General features: G+C 41.8%; 2 protein-coding genes and 1 non-coding gene across 3 annotated transcripts in view; 1 reads left to right on the top strand and 2 right to left on the bottom strand.

Moving 5' to 3' along the window:
• LOC103095550 (T-cell-interacting, activating receptor on myeloid cells protein 1-like) overlaps positions 1-19,006 on the bottom strand; it is a 94,850-nt gene that overhangs the window by 43,461 nt on the left and 32,383 nt on the right. The window lies entirely within an intron of this gene.
• LOC103095368 (tripartite motif-containing protein 12A-like) lies at positions 6,355-9,337 on the top strand. Its single transcript, XM_007492002.3, has 3 exons — positions 6,355-6,614; positions 8,179-8,555; positions 9,012-9,337. The coding sequence occupies exons 1-3, from the start codon at positions 6,596-6,598 to the stop codon at positions 9,036-9,038; spliced, it is 423 nt and encodes a 140-aa protein (XP_007492064.1). The 5' UTR covers positions 6,355-6,595; the 3' UTR covers positions 9,039-9,337.
• Positions 14,350-14,411, bottom strand: MIR12297H (microRNA mir-12297h). The gene has a single exon (NR_162917.1). It is a non-coding gene; the product is annotated as a microRNA mir-12297h (primary transcript).

The raw sequence follows: 19,006 nt of genomic DNA, 5'->3' as shown, positions 1-19,006 counted from the left end.
TACACTCCTCACATTTATGAGACTTCTCTCCTGTATGAATCATTTGATGAACATTAAGATCTGCCATCTCAATGGAGGTTTCCCTACACTCCTCACATTTATAAGGCTTGTCTCCAATATGAATTCTATGATGTTTGAAAAGGTTTGAGCTGTGAGTGAAGACTATCCCAAACTCATTATGTTTATAAGGCTTCTTTCCAGTAGGAATCTTTTGATACTTCCTTTACATTGTTGCCTTTTGAAGATACCTCTGAGGTCTTTATGCTAGGCTAAAAATCTTCTGCTCCCTACCAGCCATTGATGGAGATCCAGCCTAATCACCTATGCTCCTCAGGCTCCCCAGCATGTCCAGGGCTCCTGGGATGCTCCCCTCAGCAGCAGATGCCTCTACAAAGATCTCCCCTCAGAATTGTTCTTGATCATTGCATTGCTGCCAGTAGAAATGGTCATTACATTCAATTGTACCACAGTGTATTGGTCACTGTGCACAATATTCTCCTGGTTCTGCTCCTTTCACTCCATATCAATTCCTGGAAGTCATTCTAGTTCACATGGAATTCCTCCAGTTCATTATTCCTTTGAGTACAATAGTATTCCATCACCAACATATACCACAATTTGTTCAACCATTCCCCAATTGAAGGCATCCCCTCATTTTCCAGTTTTATGCTACCACAAAGAGCACAACTATGAATATTCTTGTACAAGTCTTTTTCCCTATTATCTCTTTGGGGTACAAACCCAGCAATGCTATGTCTGGCTCCAAGAGCAGACAGTCTTTTAGTGCCCTTTGGGCATAGTTCCAATTTGCCTTCCAGAATGGTTGGATCAATTCACAACTCCACCAGCAATGTATCAATGTCCCAATTTTGCCACATCCCCTACAGCATTTTTTACTTTCTTTTGTTGTCATATTAGTGTTAAACTTAATTGTGATTGGGACTTGATATTTAATTTGGTAGTCACCAGGGATTTAATTACTAAGTCCCATATGAATTAGTAAAGTAAAATGGAATTTATGGTAGTTTATTTACAATAGAGGAAAGATATTAAGGAACTGAGAAAATTGAGAGAGAGGGAGAAAACTCTGGCTTCCTCTGAGTCAGGTAGAAATTCTAAGGCCCTAATCAGGGAAAAGAATCTCAAGATAATGGGCCTTTCTTGGAGGTTCACACCTTCAGAAAGGCAGGGTCATTAAGTCAGCCTTTCACTCACCAACAGTGACCATCTAAAAGTAAAGGAGTCTGAGGTCTCCTGCACAAGCTCCTTCAGAGGTCCAGTTCCACAGCCAAGTCCAAGTGTCCATCTTCCAGTCTTTCCTCTGAGTGTCTGTCTTCCCTCCAGCTCCAAGTGACTGATCCTTCATTCCAAGCCCAGGTGACTGACTATCCTCTTTAGTCTTTGTTTCCTCTATTTAATGATCTCTTTCTCTTGTGTCACCTCCCCTAAAGTTCATGTCTACCAATCACAACAGATGCTCCTGTCTAGGACTGCACACTCATTCACACGTGGGTCACAGACCTCCCACTCAATGCATGAAATGGGTGTTCACACCTTTTTGTGGTTAGTTATACCTTTTTTTGGTTAGTTCAACTTTTGTAGTTCGTTAACACCTTTTTGTAGTTAAAATGGGTAGATCTACTTCAAATACTAAGTTATCACCTTTTGGGGATTAAAATCTGAAATAGATTATGGATTGCAATTCAATCTTCCCAATAAAGGAAGAGATATGTACCTTCATGGTTACAATCAGGAGATAGCTAAATCCAATCTTCACGATAGTCAATCTGTTAGGTGTGAGGTGGTACCTCAGAGTTGTTTTGATTTGCATTTCTCTAATTATAAGATATTTAGAACACTTTCATGTGTTTATTAATAGTTTTGATTTCATTATCTGAAAACTGCCTATTCATGTCCCTTGCCCATTTATCAATTGGGGAATGGATTGATTTTTTGTACAATTGATTTAGCTCCTTATAAATTTGAGTAATTAGACCTTTGTCAGAGGTTTTTGTTATAAAGATTTTTTCCCAATTTGTTGCTTCCCTTCTAATTTTGGTTGCATTGGTTTCATTTGTTCAAAAACTTTTTAATTTAATGTAATCAAAATTATTTATTTTTCATTTTGTAATTTTTTCTAACTTTTGTTTGGTCTTAAAATCTTTCCTTTCCCAAAGATCTGACAAGTATAATATTCTGTGTTCCCCTAATTTACTTTATAGTTTTCTTCTTTTTATCCAAGTCATTCACCCATTCTGAGTTTATCTTGGTGTAGGGTGTGAGATGTTAATCTAAACCTAATCTCTCCCATACTGTTTTCCAGTTTTCCAAGCAGGTTTTGTCATAGAGAGAATTTTTGTCCCAAAATCTGAGATCTTTGGGTTTATCATAGCCTGTCTTGCTGAGGTCACTTACTCCAAGTCTATTCCACTGATCCTCCTTTCTGTCTCTTAACCAGTACCAAATTGTTTTGATAACCACTGCTTTATAGTACAGTTTAGGATCTGGTACTGCTAGGCCACCTTCCTTCACATTTTTTTTCATTATTTCTCTTAATATTCTTGATTTTTTGTTCCTACAGATAAACTTTCTTATTTTTTTTCTAATTCAGTAAAGAAACTTCTGGGTAATTTGATGGGTATGACACTAAATAAGTAAATTAGTTTGGGTAGGATTGTCATTTTTATTATGTTAGCTTATCCTACCCATGAGCAATTAATGTATTTCTAATTATTTAGTTCTAGTTTTTATTGTATGGAGAGTGTTTTGTAGTTGTGTGTTCATATAATTCCTATGTTTGTCCTGCAGATAGATAGATTCCTAAGCATTTTATATGGTCTAGGGTGTTTTTAAAGGGAATTTCTCTTTCTAGCTCCAGCTGCTGGGATGAGTTAGAAATATATAGAAATGCTAATGATTTATGCAGGTTTATTTTGTATCCTGCAACTTTGCTAAAGTCGTTGATTATTTCCACTAGCTTTTTAGTAGATTCTCTAGGATTCTTTAAGTAGACCATCATATCATCTGCAAAGAGTGATAGCTTGGTCTCCTCGTTGCCTATTTTAATACCTTCAATTTCTTTTTCTTCTCTAATTGCTACTGCTAGTGTTTCTAGTACAATGTTAAATAATAGGGATGATAATGGGCATCCTTGTTTCACTCCTGATCTTATTGGGAGGGCTTCTAGTTTATCCCCATAGCAGATGATGTTTGCTGATGGTTTTAGATATATACTGTTTATTATTTTTAGAAAAGGCCCTTCTATTCCTATGCTTTCTAGATCTGATAGAGGAAGGTTTAGGTCTCCCACTAGTATAGCCTCACTTTCTGGCTGTGGAATCTGGGACTCATGAACACTGCCTTGCCTCTGTCCCTGGACTTTGAACAGAGGGGAGAGCATGGTTGAAAAGGTAAAAGGTCAGGGACCTAATACATGGGAATTAAGTGACTTTCCCCAGGGCCACATAGCTGGGAAGTGTCTGAGGTCACATTTGAACCCAAGTCCTTCCAACTCCAGACCTGGAGCTCAGATCTATTGAGCTACCTAGCTGTCCCCCAGGACCTGGGCACCTCAAGGGCTCCAGGTATGATCCCTATATTTTCATTAGTATCTCCAGACGTTTTCCAACTCTGAGGTCAGTGAAGTATAGGTTGCCCCCTCTGATAACTGCATTTAGGAGAAAGGAAAGGGATTCAATGATTTCTCAGGAAGTACAGTTAAGTGTTTGTTTTCTCTGAAAGCTGAATTCCAGCATAAATATGCTGGAAAAGAACTACCCTCCTTCCCAGGATTCCCCAATGATTCATCATAGAAGCAATTGTATGAAGAATGAGAGAACCAAGAAATGGAGGAAAGGAACCCCACCTCCCCTGGGCCTAAGGATTGTACCCTAGAGAGCATTCTACTCTTGAGTGAATGGCAGCATTTGGAATAAGTCACTGGAATAGAAAATGATTCTCCCTTCCCCCCTCCCCTCCATACTAGGCAGTAGTGGTGTTCCTCAAGGCATTTGGTTCTACTGTCATGAAAGCCTAAGGCCAGCCAGGTGGCCCAATAGATAGACCACTAGGCCTGGAGTTGCAAAGACCCAAGTTCAAATCCAGCCTCAGACACTTCCTATTTATGGGACCCTGGGCAAGTTCTTTAACCCTGTTTGTCTCAGTTTCCTCCTCTATAAAATGGGAATAATAACAGCACCCACCTCCTTTGGTTGTTGGAAGGACAAACTGAGATGATATTTAGTACAGTACCCAGCAGAGATGGTGCTATATCAATGCTAGTTATTGTAAGGGTTAAAATGTAGGGTTTGACTAAAATATATGATTCAAAGTATTATTGTTCAAAGTTGAAGTGACATTTAATAGTTTTTCTTTCCAAAAGAGGTGGAAAGAGAGAAAGTAGAGAAATACAAAAGAGTAGAGAAGATATCAAACTACTCAGCCAAGACTTGTTGACCTTAACCGGGAATTAAACTCTCTCCAGAAGACAGGAAGGGAAGACCAACTATCCATTCACCCAAGTTCCCTCCAAGAGGTAGGTCAAGACAATGACTGAAACTGAAGATGACTCCTGAGGCCAACTTTCTTCCTTGAGCTGACCTTCTTCTTGAAGCTGACTTCCTTCTTGAAGTCCAACTCCTTGGAGCCAACTTCCTTCTAGGAGTTGACTTCATCCTCTAGGCCCAGAAATTCAGGGCCTTTTATGCTGGGTTCTTGTCTCTTTCCCTTTTCACAGGAACCAATAACAGCTTCCAAATTGTCTAGCACTGCCCAGGGGGGAGTGTTTGTGAAACCAGTTCTCACCTTCTGAAGGTCAATTTCTTATCAAAAAGGTTCAGGGTTTCCTGATTGAACAGTATCTGTAGGTGTGAACTCTTAAAAGAATTAACAAGTTTTTGGTTAATTGAATTATGCATTTTCTGGAGTTATCACTCATTTTAGCAAGTAACTTTCAAACTCACTTAGTGTTCACAATTCACAGTACTAAATGATGAGTTTGGACATGAGTCAAGTCATAACCCTAAAATTTAAGTGTGTCTAGAGGTATGACTTACCAAGTAATTTGCTTGTAAACTAGAAAGTGCCCTAAGCCTTTGGACTTGTGTTTATATGATTTTTTGCTTCTAAAGGAATAGGAAAAATGCAAGCAACATCATCAAGATGCCAGACCATTTTGACTAGATGTACTCAGCCAGGAACCCAGGCTATTCAACAGTCACTAAACCTTTGGGCATTACTGGATAAACATTTCTCTGTATATAACTTCCTTAGAATTCATTGTAATCCAAAGAGACATGAAGAAAAAAATTATTAGAGGTACTGGCTTTGGCAAAAAATAAGCTAGAATTATACTATTACTATCTTAGAGAATCTCAGATATTGGGTATTTTTTAAACTCTTTCCCTCTGTCTTGGAATCTATATCAGTTCTAAGGCAGAATTACAGCAAAAGTTAGTAATTGGCTTTAAGTGACTTGCCCAGGGTCACACAACTAGGAAATATCTGAGGCCAGACTTGAACCCATTTGCAGACCTCACAACTACAGGCCTGGATCAATCCACTGAACCACCTAGTTGTGTCTAGACTGAGAAGTTTGACTAGAGGCTCCTAGAGGCAGAGTCAAGATCCCAGAAGGAGAGGAATCAGTTGAGCCTAACTCACCACTTTCCCTTCTCCATAATGACCTGAAAAATGCACCCATCCAAATGCTGATTGGAAAAATCAAGGAAAAGTCCCAACAAATCATTTTCCAATATAGGACACCTTAATAAGACATAAAGACAGGATTGAAGGCATTGTCTGTCCAGGTATACCTGGAGCATTCCAGTGCCCAAGAATGTAAGAAAAACTGGGGAAGAGCACCAAGGCAGAAAGCGATCCATGGACAAAATGAATACTGGATCCATCTCATAGGAGATCTTGAAGGAAAGGACAGATAGTCCCTTGTGAGTGAACTCTGAAGACCTTTTGGTTCAGGGATATAGAACATGTTATGAGTCCCATCCAATGTAATCCAACCCAAGAAATATTTCTTGAGCACCTGTGAGATACCAGCCACTATGTTAACTGCTGGAGTGATAATGAATACAAAGAGATACCTCCTGCCCTAAAGGGGCTCACAAGCTAATGGAGAGAAAGAATACACAAAAAAGCAAGAAAGTCAGGGTAGACTGCAGGGGTATCCTGAATGGGGCCATCTTGTTCTGTAGACTTGGGTGGAGAGAATACAGATGCTCAGCCCTGCTCTCTCTCAAGGAAAGCATTGTGTGGAGTTGGTCTCCAACCCTCCAGCTCTCCAGTGAGAGGTGAGAAGAGGCTGAAGGAGGTGATTTCAATCAAGGCCTGAATGAACAGCTTGCAGGTGAGTTAAGCAGTAAGGAGCTTAAACAAGTGGGAGGAGCATCTTGTTTGGAGGAGTCCAAATAGGCAGAGTCCATGGGTATATGGAGAATCCCAGCCTGAGAGTTGGGGGATGTGTGATTTCTCAGAGTTCACACCTCTCTGAAGCTACCATAAATAGCAGCTCCTCAGTGGCACTCTCAGAACTCGGTGTCAGCAAAAGCAGCACAGAGGAGAAGCTGGGGAAGGAAGGAACATGGAAGAGCCCAGTGAATGTAAGTACTGCAAGAGAGTTTCCTTTACATTGAGACCTTTCTGTGGGGCCCAGTTTTAGGTGCCCATTGAAGCTGAGGGTATCCTGAGGTTAAGGATCCCATCTAAGCCAACACACACTTGGTGCTTCACCTGTTTATATGGAATGGGCTTGAAAAACCTTGAAAGGGGGGCTTAGGACTGACTTGGGTCAAACCCTGGAGGGCCTACACCACTCACTCTCTCAATAAGTTCAATAACAGTTCATACTCCTGTGCCCCTAGTATTTGGGTGCTATGTTCCTGGGATGATCCTTTCTGTTGGACCCCTCCCAGGAGCCCCTCCTTTGTCCAAACCTAGTCCATAGGAAGATCTTGATTAATCAGAGTATTGAGGAACCCCCAACCCCCACTGCCACCCCCTTCTCTTTTGACAGTTGGAGTCATAGAAGTCCAAAGAGTGAAAACAGTTTGTGGAGGATGGCCCAGCTGGTGACCCTCAGAGCCAAGATTCTTCTTCATTTGACTTGTTCCCATCCAACTCCATTAGATTCACACACCAAGTAGCTTAGCTACAGGAGGCCTGGGTACAAGTCTCTCTCTAACACTAGCAGATGAATGACCTCAGGAAGTCTTTCTGTGAACTACATTCCAGTTTCCCCATCCTGATAATGATGGGATGGGCTTCCTTAATCCCAGAAGGCCTCTTTCTGGTTTAAATCTTTTAGCTTGGCAACTCTTCTGCCTGTGGGAGTCCTAGCTCTCCTGTACTAGCTGGGACCATAAGTCAGGCCTCCCCAACTTTGAATTTCCAACTGTGGGCAATAGAGCTAGAAAGTCCCTCCCTACCTCCATCCCAGGGCTCCTCCATGGACACTGGAGTAAAAACTAGAGAACTGTTTGGACTATAGATAGGATTCCTCTGTTTCCAAATACAACTCCTATCCCACTCTACCCGACTGCCCCGTACATTTCCCTGCACAGCACTTGCATACAGGAGCCTGGGATCATGCTTAGTTCCAAACTGACTGCATGGATGACTTTAGGAAAGTACCCTCCATTGGGGAGAGCTCAGTTTTTCCCTCCCAGGTAAGGGAAGAGCTCCCATGAAGAGCTTCATGTGTTTTGTCTCCTCTTCTTGAATCTCAGCATTTCACTTCCTTATTGGAATTCCATCCCTCCTACTGAGGGGTTCTTAGTTATATTTTACTTTGAAACCATTCCTTTCTCTCTCAGAATCATTCCTTAAAGGATCCTTTCCAAGGCAGAAGAGTAGTAATGGCTAGGAAGTTGGGGTTAACTAACTTGACCAGGGTCATATAGCTAGGAAGTGCCTGAGACCAAACTGGAACCCAGAACTCCTGTCCCTAGACCTGGCTCTCCATCCACTGAGCCAATTAGCTGGCCCCCAGTTGTGTTTCAGTGTGGACCAGTCCTTTGTCCTCTCTGAGCCTCACTTTCTGGCTGGGGCCTCTGGGGCTCATGAACCCTGCCTTGTCTTGGTCCCTGGACTTTGGACAGAAGGGAGAGCATGGTTGAAAGGGAGCTGTCTGTGGTGCTGATTCTCATTGTCTTCCTTTTCATGTAGATACTAAGATTGACTGGAGACTGTATAAGGTCCTACAGATCCTCCTCACCTGTCCAGTTTGCAAAAATTATTACAGTAAACCTGTAACCTTATTAAGTGGCCGCACCGTATGTCAGGTCTGTGTTCCCCAAGGATGCCAACCGATCCACATCAAGACCAACTGGAGAATACAGAACATACTGAACCTGCTCAAAGTGTTGAAACCAAGCCTAGAAGAGCCCCAACCTGTCTCAGAGGGACGGTGCCGCAGGCATGATGAACCCTTCACCCTCCTCTGTGAAGAAGACAAGCTGAGAATCTGCCGGGTCTGCAGGTTCTCCATCCTTCACAGGGGCCATACCTTGACACAACTACAAGACCCAGAAGCATGTCTGGAGGTAACCAAACGAGGTTCTAGGGAGGGGTGAGGAAAGTGAAGGTTTCTTTGCTGTGCTTTCCAAGAACAAGAAGACAATGTGGACTATGTGAGCATTTGTAGGAAAAGAGAGGTTCTCTGGATTGTGGGGGTCCCCCTTCTATCTCCCACCTCTAAGCCTTTGCCTAGATTATCCTCAGAGTATACAAGGCACTGCCTCTATACCTCAGCTACTTAGAATCCTTAGCTTCATTCTATCTCTACTTGGCAGCCACCTCTCATGGAAAAACTTTATCTTCTCTCTGTTCTAATATTCCATCCCTACCTATCTGGATCCATACTGGATCTTTCTTGATAAAACAGGCCCTTTGAGACCAACTCTGAAGGAACTTGCATCCTCAGCACCCCAGCAGTGTTCTCCTCTTCAGAGGCCACCAATCAATGCTCTTGTATTCACTTATTCCTTTTATTCTCTCAGGTTCCTCCAAAGAAGAGGAGGACTTAATCCTGCTTAGACATGTGAGCCACCACTGAATTCTCTTCCCCCAGCCTCTCATAGAGAAGAATACAGGAACCACCACCATCCATCCTGTGTTCAGTCCACCCTCATCCATCCCCTCTGTTGTCCTCCCTGGAAAACAAGGCTCAGTTTCCCATTGACATCATCATGAGGAAGATAGAATCCAAGATGAAAGAAATCCTTCAACTGAAGCATCTTCCCAGCCTAGACTCTGTCATGCCTGCCACCTGTTGGCCTGTTTGGTAACTAACATCATTGAATAAAGTTTCTTCTCTGACCTATTAGATGTTGTCACGAAGTTCTGTTATTTGTCTGTGAGTGGTTTCATGGTAGAGAAGAGCCTAGAGTTCTTTCAGATAAATGATGGGCCATGAGTGCCACCCACAAGGAAGCAGGTGATTAAACACATTGCCAAGGACTTGGTTGGAAGCACACATCCCAGAAGATCCAGAGGCCTGTAGTTGGTGCTTCTGTGTTGGTGGCTGGGTAGTGGGGAAGGCAAGGAAGAGTTAGGTGCAGGTAGAGGTCCCCCTGATCCCCCTCTCTAGTCTATAAAGCCCACCTTTCCAGATGCCTTTTCCCATACAAGCTGCACACCCTGCCTTCTGCTATGCCCTGGGGTGATTTCTTCTCAGGCCAAGCCAAAATCTGCCTCTTTGTCATTCCACTCATGATCACAGTGTATACCTGCTGAGTGGAGGCAGAATCATCCCCATAAGTGATAAGAAATCTGAACAATTTAGAGTAGCACATTGAGAAAATGATATCAAGATTCAGGAAAGTAATCATTAGAATATAGTGCCTTATAGAATGGCAGCCATCCTAACCCCTCAGAACAAAGGAGAAAATAAGTAAATTAAGTGAACACAGAACAGTATACTTGTCAGATCTTTGTGAAAGGAAAGATTTTAAGACCAAGCAAGAGTTAGAAAAAATTACAAAATGCAAAATAGATTATTTTGATTACATTAAATTTAAAAAGGTTTTGTACAAACAAAACCAATGCAACCAGAATTAGAAGGGAAGCAACAAATTGGGAAATAATCTTTATAACAAAAACCTCTGACAAAGATCTAATCACTCAAATTTATAAGGAACTGAATCAATTCTACAGAAAATCAAGCCATTTGCCAGTTGATAAATGGGCAAGGGACATGAATAGGTAGTTTTCAGATAATGAAATCAAAACTATTAATAAACACATGAAAGTGTTCTAAATATCTTATAATTTGAGAAATGCAAATCAAAACAATTCTGAGGTATCACCTCATACCTAGCAGATTGGCCAACATGATAGCAAAGGAAAGTAATAAATGTTAGAAGGGATATGGCAAAATTGGGACATTAATGCATTGCTGGTGGAGTTGTGAACTGATCAAACCATTCTGGAAGGCAATTTGGAATTATGCCCAAAGGGCACTAAAAGACTGTCTGCCCTCAGAGTCAGCCATAGCACTGCTGGGCTTATGGCCAAAAGAGATAATAAGGAAAAAGACTTGTACTAGAATATTCATAGCCTTGCAGTTTGTGGTGGCAAAAAAATGGAAAATGAGAGGATGCTCTCTAATTGGGGAATGGCTGAACAAATTGTGGTATCTGTTGGTGATGGAATACTATTGTGCTAAAAGGAATAATAAAGTGGAGGAATTCTATGGAGACTGGAACAACCTCCAGGAAGTGATGAAGAGCGAGAGGAGCAGAACCAGGAGAACATTGTACACAGAGACTGATGCACTGTGGTAAATTCAAATGTAATAGACTTCTCTGCTAGCAGCAATGCAATGACCCAGAACGATTTGGAGGGACATATGAGAAAGAATGCTATCCTCATCCAGAGGAAGAACTCTGGGAAAAGAAATACAGAAGAAAATCAACCACTTGATCACATATTTCGGTGGGACTATGACTGGGAAAGTGAACTCTAAAAGATTATACCCACAACCACAACCCCTCCCCCCCACCCCCCCACCCCCCACCCCACCCCACTCCCCGTGCAAATACGAATAATGAAGAAATGGGTCTTGATTGTGTAGTAGAGGCATGGAGAGGACTTGTAAACCAAGATGCAAGATGCAGGGTTCCAACGGAATGTTCCCAGGAGTTGGCAGTTTGAGCTGCCCGAGGGAGGGGTCTGGACTTGGAGTCACTCTCTCTCTCTCTGAAGGCTGAACTGGCTGAAAAACTCTGGTGGGGCTGACTTGGTTTCTTGGAGTTCTCTGGCTTTAGACAGCTGAGGTTGACAAGAAGGAAAACCTTGGGTTTTGAGTTAATGGTCTATTTGAGAGTTGAGCTGGCCAGGAGAAACTTAGAGACTTTGAACTTTGTTTTTCTCTGGGGTTAAAGCTGAGAAAGTAGACAAGTAAGGCTGAAGAAGAGACTTTTCTTGGTGAAGAAGAAAGAAGATTCAAACAGTTGTCCTCCATCTCCTTAACTGTCTTAGAGTCACAGTTTGTGACTGGAATACTTTCTCAAACCCTCCTTTAGATTAGGGAAATCCTCATCCCTCTTATCTCAGTTTCCCATCCTGTTATCACAATAAATCCCTTACCTGAGAAAGAAAACTAGTATCTATTATAGTTGACTCGGGGGGAGGGAAGAATTGGAAGGAGAGAGTGGCAGGAGGAAAAGGGTTAGTTAAGGGAGAGAGTGAGGGAGGAAGGGGGGTTAGGAAATAGATTGATCCATCAGCCATCAGTAGGGATCAATAGGCAAAAGCCCAGAGCAGTCCCTTGTGTAGCTGCATCCCTGTGTGGCATCCCTCAGCATTTCTCATTCCTACCTCCATTACAAATAAGCACGTTTAGGTTCCTATAGTGGCTCTCTCTAGTCAAAGCTATAGGACAGCAGTCATTGTAAGAAGTAACAGTTTCCCCTCAGTTTACCTTTTCTATTTCAATCAGTAACAGTTTCTTCTCAGTTTACTTCTATTTCAATTGATGACACATGTTAAACCCAGGGGAATTGTGCGTCATATATGGGAGGGGGTGGGGGGAGGGGAGGGAAGGAACATGAGTCTTGTAACCATGGAAAATTATTTTAAATCATCTAATTAAATAAAAATTTTTTATAAAAGGAACAGAAGGAGAAGCATCAAAGAAGGAAGGAGACATCTAAGAAGAGCAAACAGGAGAGGGAAAAGGGAAAGGGTAAAAAAGCACAGTTGAAGTCACAAGAGTTCAGACTGAGTAAAAAGTAATTTCCTTGTTATCCACCAAGTTACTCCAGAGTCATAGTCAATGTAAGAAGTGTGAATCTTAAAAATTCTCAGACTCTACCTTAGAACATTTGGTTAGGACCATTCCCCATTTTAAAACAATGAAGGGACTTTGGTCAGGAATGTAGGTGGGAACTTCTAACATTACTCCACCCATACTTAGGCATACTTTAGGGGAAGATAAAGTTGTAAACTCCTGATTGAACAATAAAAAGTCCCCAACCCATACTTATAGTGAGGCCAAGCCCTTAAGCTAGGTCTATTTTTAGATCTAATACAAAAGGGTGCTAAGTACCTATGAAGGTCAAATTAATCACTAAAAGGTCAGGCAACTTAGCAAAGGGCAAGCTTAACAAAAGAGGTGTGAAGTTTTAGTCTACCCAAAGAAGTTGATAACTAAAGAAGATGTTAATTAAGAATGGTCAGTCCTTTGGAAAGCATCTACTGTGATTGGTAGACGTGAAAACTTAGGGGAGGTGACATAGGAGAAAATTCTCTTTAAAAGGAGCTGTCTGAACCAGTTCAAGGGAATTTGGATTAGTTGAGCTCTGAGCTAAAGTGGAGGGTCTCTCTGAACACTAGAGTTTTGCTTGGAAGAATCTTGTGGGGAGTGATTAAAGACTGACTTAGTCTCTTAAGGCTCAGGCCTAGGCCATGTTGGCCTAGGCCCTTCATACTATATTTCTCTTACTTTCTCTCTCCTTTCCTTAATTCCTTTATTTGTATTAATTAAACTCTCCATAAAACCCAGCTCACTTGGAAATATTTCATATTTGGGAATTTTCTCATGGCAACCACTTTATTTTTCATATTAAATCAAGACACTAAAAATTATCTTTACTAGTGTGGCAAAACCCTTACAGTTTGGCCATTTACATATTTTCATGGTCACAGTTTATGGCAACCACTCTTTTATCTGTAACAGAAGTAAAAGAGAGGGAGCCACAAAAAGCAGAGTAAAAGGAACCATTGTACAGCCAAGAAAACCAGGGTTTCTTACCCTGGCCCCAAGGGGTTCAGATTGACCAAGACCTGATCTGCCTGACTTTGGGGGGGTATTAGACAGTTAGGGACCCCTTCTCCCTCTTCCCCTCTTGAACCTCAGGTTCCTACTCTTTCTTCTGCCCTGCCCCTTTTTCTGTTTCCATCAAATAAATTCAGTTAATAGGACCCAGAGACTGACTCCAGCCTTTATGAGAGGTAAATCTGAGATTGAGGGGGAGAGAAGTGACATTTATCTCCCCAGAAAGAAAGAGGCTTACTGCCACAAGCCTCTTCAAACAAGATCCTCAGAGAATCCAGTAGTTAGGAGTTAAGACCCCCACGGGGGGGGGGGGGGCTCATCAGGGAGAGCTTAGGGGAGGGGTCCCCAAATCCCGCCCACAGGCCACATGTGGTCCCCTGAGGCTATTTATCTGGCCCCCCCTGCACTTCTGGAAGGGGCACCTCTTTCATTGATGGTACTATGGTAGTATTTGGGGTGAGGAAAGAACAAGAGGGAAACATAAATTCTGATTTATTGTTTGGAAAGGGTAAGGAGGAATAAGGGTTTAGGAATAAACTTATACTTAATTTAAAAGCTAATATTTATAACTAAACTATATTACTAAGCTAAACATTAACTTCCCAATATCCAAGTCTCACACCAGGAGTCCAATCAAATAGGGCCAGGATCTTAAGTTGATAGATGCCCAAGTAGGTCCAGAGATCTTCTCACTGATACTGCTAGCAGAACAGATCCAAAACCTCTTTCCTCTGCTGGTCACAGAGAAAATCCTCTTCAAGCCTTAGATCCTTCCTGGAGAGCAGACTCTGTCTTGAAGCAATGGTTGGGCACAGAATTTTGCCAGACCCCAAGGCTCAGGCTCCCATGTGACCCTTGGTCACATGCTACTGTCAATCATTCTCTAAGGTTTGCATCTCTCAGTTTTTGCAACAGTTTTTATCAACCTTTCATTCTTTATCACAGTGGTCAGTGAGAGGAGCACAGGATGCATCCACATCTGTGCTCCTGGAGTACTGCATGTGGTGGAGCTACAAAGCACGGCGTCACTCACATACAGTACTACTTCCCGTGACATAATCCTTTGTGTGACGCCTTGTTCTGAGAGTAACTGAATGAGAACGAGGCGCCATGCAAAGGATCATGTGACTGCACAATGGAACACGTCAGCATGGTGAGGGCGATCTGGGGGAGGGGATTCCACACTGTGTATACTGCTTCCCAGTATAGTGGTAGTGGTGATGAGCCTGTGCAAGATGTGACAGGCCCATCCCAGCCAGTGCTGCAGCCTCCACTATCCCAGACAGTGGTATACAGTGTCACAGGTGTGAACCTTGAAAATTCTCATACCCTACTTCACAAGTTAAGACCATTCCCCATTGGGATCATTCCCCATTTGGGCAGTGAAGGTACTTGATCAGGAATGTGAGAACTCTACTTCACCATCCTTAAGCAGGCCTTAGGGGAAGATAAAGTTGTAAACTCTTTGCTGAACAATGAAAAGCACTTAAACCCATACTTAGAGTAAGACAAAAAGTTCTCAAGCTATGCCTATTTTTGGATCTAATACAAAAGGGTGCTAAGTACCTATAAAGGTCAGGCAACTTGTGAATTTACTAGGAGCAAAGAGGTGAGAAACTTACTCAGAAGTTTTCTGGTATGAACTTAATCAAAAATTTAAGCCTTCTTCAGTGTGAACTAAGAATGGTCTGTCCTTTGAAAAACGTCTACTGTGATTGGTAGATGGAAGAATTTAGGGGAGGTGACAGAGGAGAAAATTCCCTTGAAATAGGAGCTCAGATAGAGCTGAAAGGTCATTCTGATTCGGATTGGCATTCAGATTGAGGATTGAGCTGGTGAAGGCAGCTGAGATGGAGCTGGCCTGGTGTCACTAGAATCCTTGCTTGGACAGATCTTGTGGTGAGTGATTAAGGACTGACTGATCTTTTCTCTTAGGGCTTAGGCCTGGGTTGGCCAGGACTGGCCAGGGCCGGCTTATCCCTTTCTCATTAATTCCTTTTCTCTCTCTTTCGCTCTTTCTTTAATTCCTCATTTGTATGAATTAAAATCTCTATAAAACCCAGTTAACTTGGGTATATTTCATAATTGGGAATATTTCCCTGGCGACCACCTTATATATTTGCTTTGAAACAAGACACTGTAGTGAAAACATATTTTCTGCGGTCACAATTTACTCATCCACTCTTATATCTACTACAATTTAAGTCTTCCACTATTTAATTATTATAGTTTATGGCCTCAACTATTTTAATCTATCACACAGGCCCAGCACCACCTCCAGTACTGTATATCGGCATCAGAGAGAGGGGTATCTGGCCTGTGACATCAGCGGTAATCGTCTACTGTAAGAAGCCCACCACTACCACTGGGTATTTTATAAGACATTCCCTGTTTTTGTGGGGGTCAAATTGATATAAGACAGTGCCCTATTTTCTGGGAAACACAGTAGTACAATGGCCCTCAATCCGCCCAGATCTGGGGGATTATGGGAGCCATTCTAATGTGTATTAATGTGAGGAGAGACTTTTGGGCAAAGGAGACATTATGTTGTACATCTAGGGGAGTATGGTTGCCATTTTACTATGTGGGAGAAGTGAGGCGTGTGTTTTTCATATTACGGTCTATAGTAGTAGTAGTCTCTCGGTAATCGAGGATGACGACCATCTTTGTGCGTTTTCATCCATGGTGCATAGATGAGTGTGCACAAAGATACTTGTGCGTGAAGGAGATTTAAGTGGAAAAGTCGATGCACAGAGACAGTCCCACTCTCTTGGCGTTGGAAGCCTAGGTCCAGTGGCAGGAAAGGTCGTTACGCCTGGAGACTTCCTCAGCTGCATTGGATGGACGTGTTGTCCTTGGTGCTCCAACACGCCCTGAGCACTCCACAGTGCTTTGCTGCATCGCCCTCTCAGCTGTTGAACCTTCTTGTTGGTTTCTTCTGTCTGTTTGGCCGAAGCAGTCTTCACATGCTGGGTGAGCAAAGCCCTGGTTCACCAGGGGTCGGCGACCCGATGGCTACGTACGGAACACAAGAGAACACACAATAGTGTCGTTCCTTCTTTTTTCCTGCCATTGAATCTGACTGCATTGGTCTTACCCATGCAATCAGATTCCTGTGTGAGTTCACAGATCGCAGTGTGGTTCACACAGGGTAGTATGAACTGGAAAGGTGGTGGAAGAACCAGCTCTAATCATGCCAATTTCTACACCTCACCAGTATGAGCCTGAGGTAAAAGTGGAGTTCCACCAATATGGTCACTGGTGAGGCTGAAATGATGTGGACTGGGAAGGCTGCATTGATGGACAGAGATCAGACTGCATTGATGTGCAGTGCAGCCTGTATGCCTCTGTGTGAGCAAAATTATTGTTGGTATGTTGTTTTTGTAGGGCTGTATATAGATATAGATATAGATATAGATATTTTACTGAAGCAATTTGGAATCTCTAGGAAACAATGACATCAAGAAAGAGAAAAATTGACTCGGAGTGTAGGATATTCAAAGAACAGTGAACTTATGATTACTTTTTCTTGCAGTACAAGGAAAGATCTGTGTGTTTGATATGCCAGAATATAGTGTCTGTATTCAATGAATACAATTTGCATCGACACTATCAAACTCAAGATAAAGATAAATATGATTGTTTGGTCAGAGATGTGAGAAATGATAAAATATTAAAACTGAAAAATACATTGACAACTTAGCAAAATACTTTTGTGAAGCAGAAGTAGCTAAATATTTCATCACTGCAAGCAAGTTTTCAAGTTGCCAAGCTAATAGTGTGCACTGGCAGACCATTGGAGGGAGAATTTGTTGAGTGCCTTCTTTCTGTTGCCAAAGAGATGTGTACAGAAAAGGCAGACTTATTTAGTACAGTTAGTCTTTCAGGATCTATAATTACACAAAGGATTGAAGAAATGGGAGACAATTTGCATCAACATTTGCAAAACTCCACAAGAAAACTTTCCTATTTTTCCTTGGCACTCGACGAGAGTAATGATGTTCGTGATTCTGCATGACTTTTAATTTTTATTCATGGGACAAATGACAATTTTGAAGTCACAGAAGAACTTGTTGCACTGCAGAGCATCAAAGGAACAACTACAGGAGAGTATATCTATGAAAAGATTTCCCAAACTGTGAAGGATTTGGAGCTGAACTGGGCTAAACTAGCCAGTGTAACAACTGATGGTGCTCCTAGCATGGTGGGGTCTAAGAAAGAAGTAATTGCTCATGTTCACCAAGAGATGGACAAACATAACCATTCTCATCCAATAGCCATCCACTGCCTCATCCACCAACAAGCACTGCAACAATCACTGAAGTGGGGCTCTGTTATGAAAATTGTGGTATCTTGTGTTAACTTCATTAGAGCTAATGCACTAAACCACAGAATTACTGGAATTTCTGTCTGAGCTAAATGTTGCCTATGAAGATGTTCTGTACCACACAGAAATGCATTGGCTGAGTCAAGGGAGGGCTCTGAGACATTTCTATGGCTTACTTCCACAGATTACAGCTTTTATGCTTTCAAAAAACAAAGAAGTACCAGAGCTCAATGGTGTAGAATGGAAATGGCACCTCACCTTTCTGATAGATGTAACTGAGCTACTCAACAGTTTCAATGTGCAACTTCAAGGAAAGGGGAAGCTCATCTGTGATATGCAATCACATGTAAAAGCATTTGAAGTAAAATTAGGCCTCCTTATCAAACAAGTGAAAGAGGAAAATTTCTGCCATCTCCCCTTAACTCAAAATCTGTTAGTGGAAAAACCCTTGATTGCATTCCCAAATGAAATGTGTGGATTCACTGGAAAAGTTGCAAAAGGAATTCCACTTCAGATTTAAAGAGCTTCATCTCCATGAACAGGAAATACAGCTTTTCCATAACCCATTTTCTACTGACATTGAAAATGTGGATACAATTTACCAAATGGAACTGGCTGAACTGCAGAATTGTGACTCTCTGAAAGACACATTCAAGTCAGGTAGCTTGCCTAATTTCTATGCATCTCTCCCCTCTGAGACAAATCCTTATCTCAGGAACCATGCACTCAAAATGGCAACCATCTTTGGCAGTACTTACATCTGTGAACAGACTTTTTCCAGAATGAAACATCTGAAATCTCCAATCAGATCTAGACTAACTGATGCACACTTGCATCTCTTGTTACAGCTAGCTGTGACAAATATGGAACTGGACATTGGCCATCTCATTAGCCAAAAGCAGACCCATAGTTCCCATTGAAATACTGATCAGGTTGTTGATTTAAATTTACTTGTTCTTTATTTTAAATGTAGTATTTGTTACCTTTTTCTTTAAAATAAGATATGTGCAATGTGAATAGGGATTTGTTCATAGTTGTTGTTGTTCTTGTTATTTTTAATAGTCTGGCCCTCCAACAGGCTGAGGGACAGTGAACTGACCCCCTGTGTAAAAAGTTTGGGGACCCCTGGCTTAGGGGGTAAAGACAAACCCATTTTCTTTCTCTCCCTTGGCTTATCAACATCGCCTCCTCACTCTGTCCCTGCCTTAAAAAGAAGAGGTTCCATTCCCATTCTCCCCTTTTCCCCATTATATTACAACATCAAAGAATATATCACAAATAAATAAGAACAGTAAACATATTACCTAGCAGATTTATGGATGGCAGAGAAATTCATGTCAACAAGAGATGATGGGCATTGTGAATTGTAAAATGGATCATTTTGAATA

This window comes from Monodelphis domestica, chromosome 4 (genome assembly GCF_027887165.1).
Source record: "Monodelphis domestica isolate mMonDom1 chromosome 4, mMonDom1.pri, whole genome shotgun sequence".
Classification (NCBI taxonomy): domain Eukaryota; kingdom Metazoa; phylum Chordata; class Mammalia; order Didelphimorphia; family Didelphidae; genus Monodelphis; species Monodelphis domestica.
This window is presented reverse-complemented; position numbering and strand designations above follow the sequence as displayed.

Bases quoted from the DNA above. Each gene is read 5' to 3' on its own strand.
- LOC103095368 (XM_007492002.3), top strand. The intron at 8,556-9,011 runs GTAACCAAACGA...TTATTCTCTCAG, and splicing joins ACCCAGAAGCATGTCTGGAG to GTTCCTCCAAAGAAGAGGAG.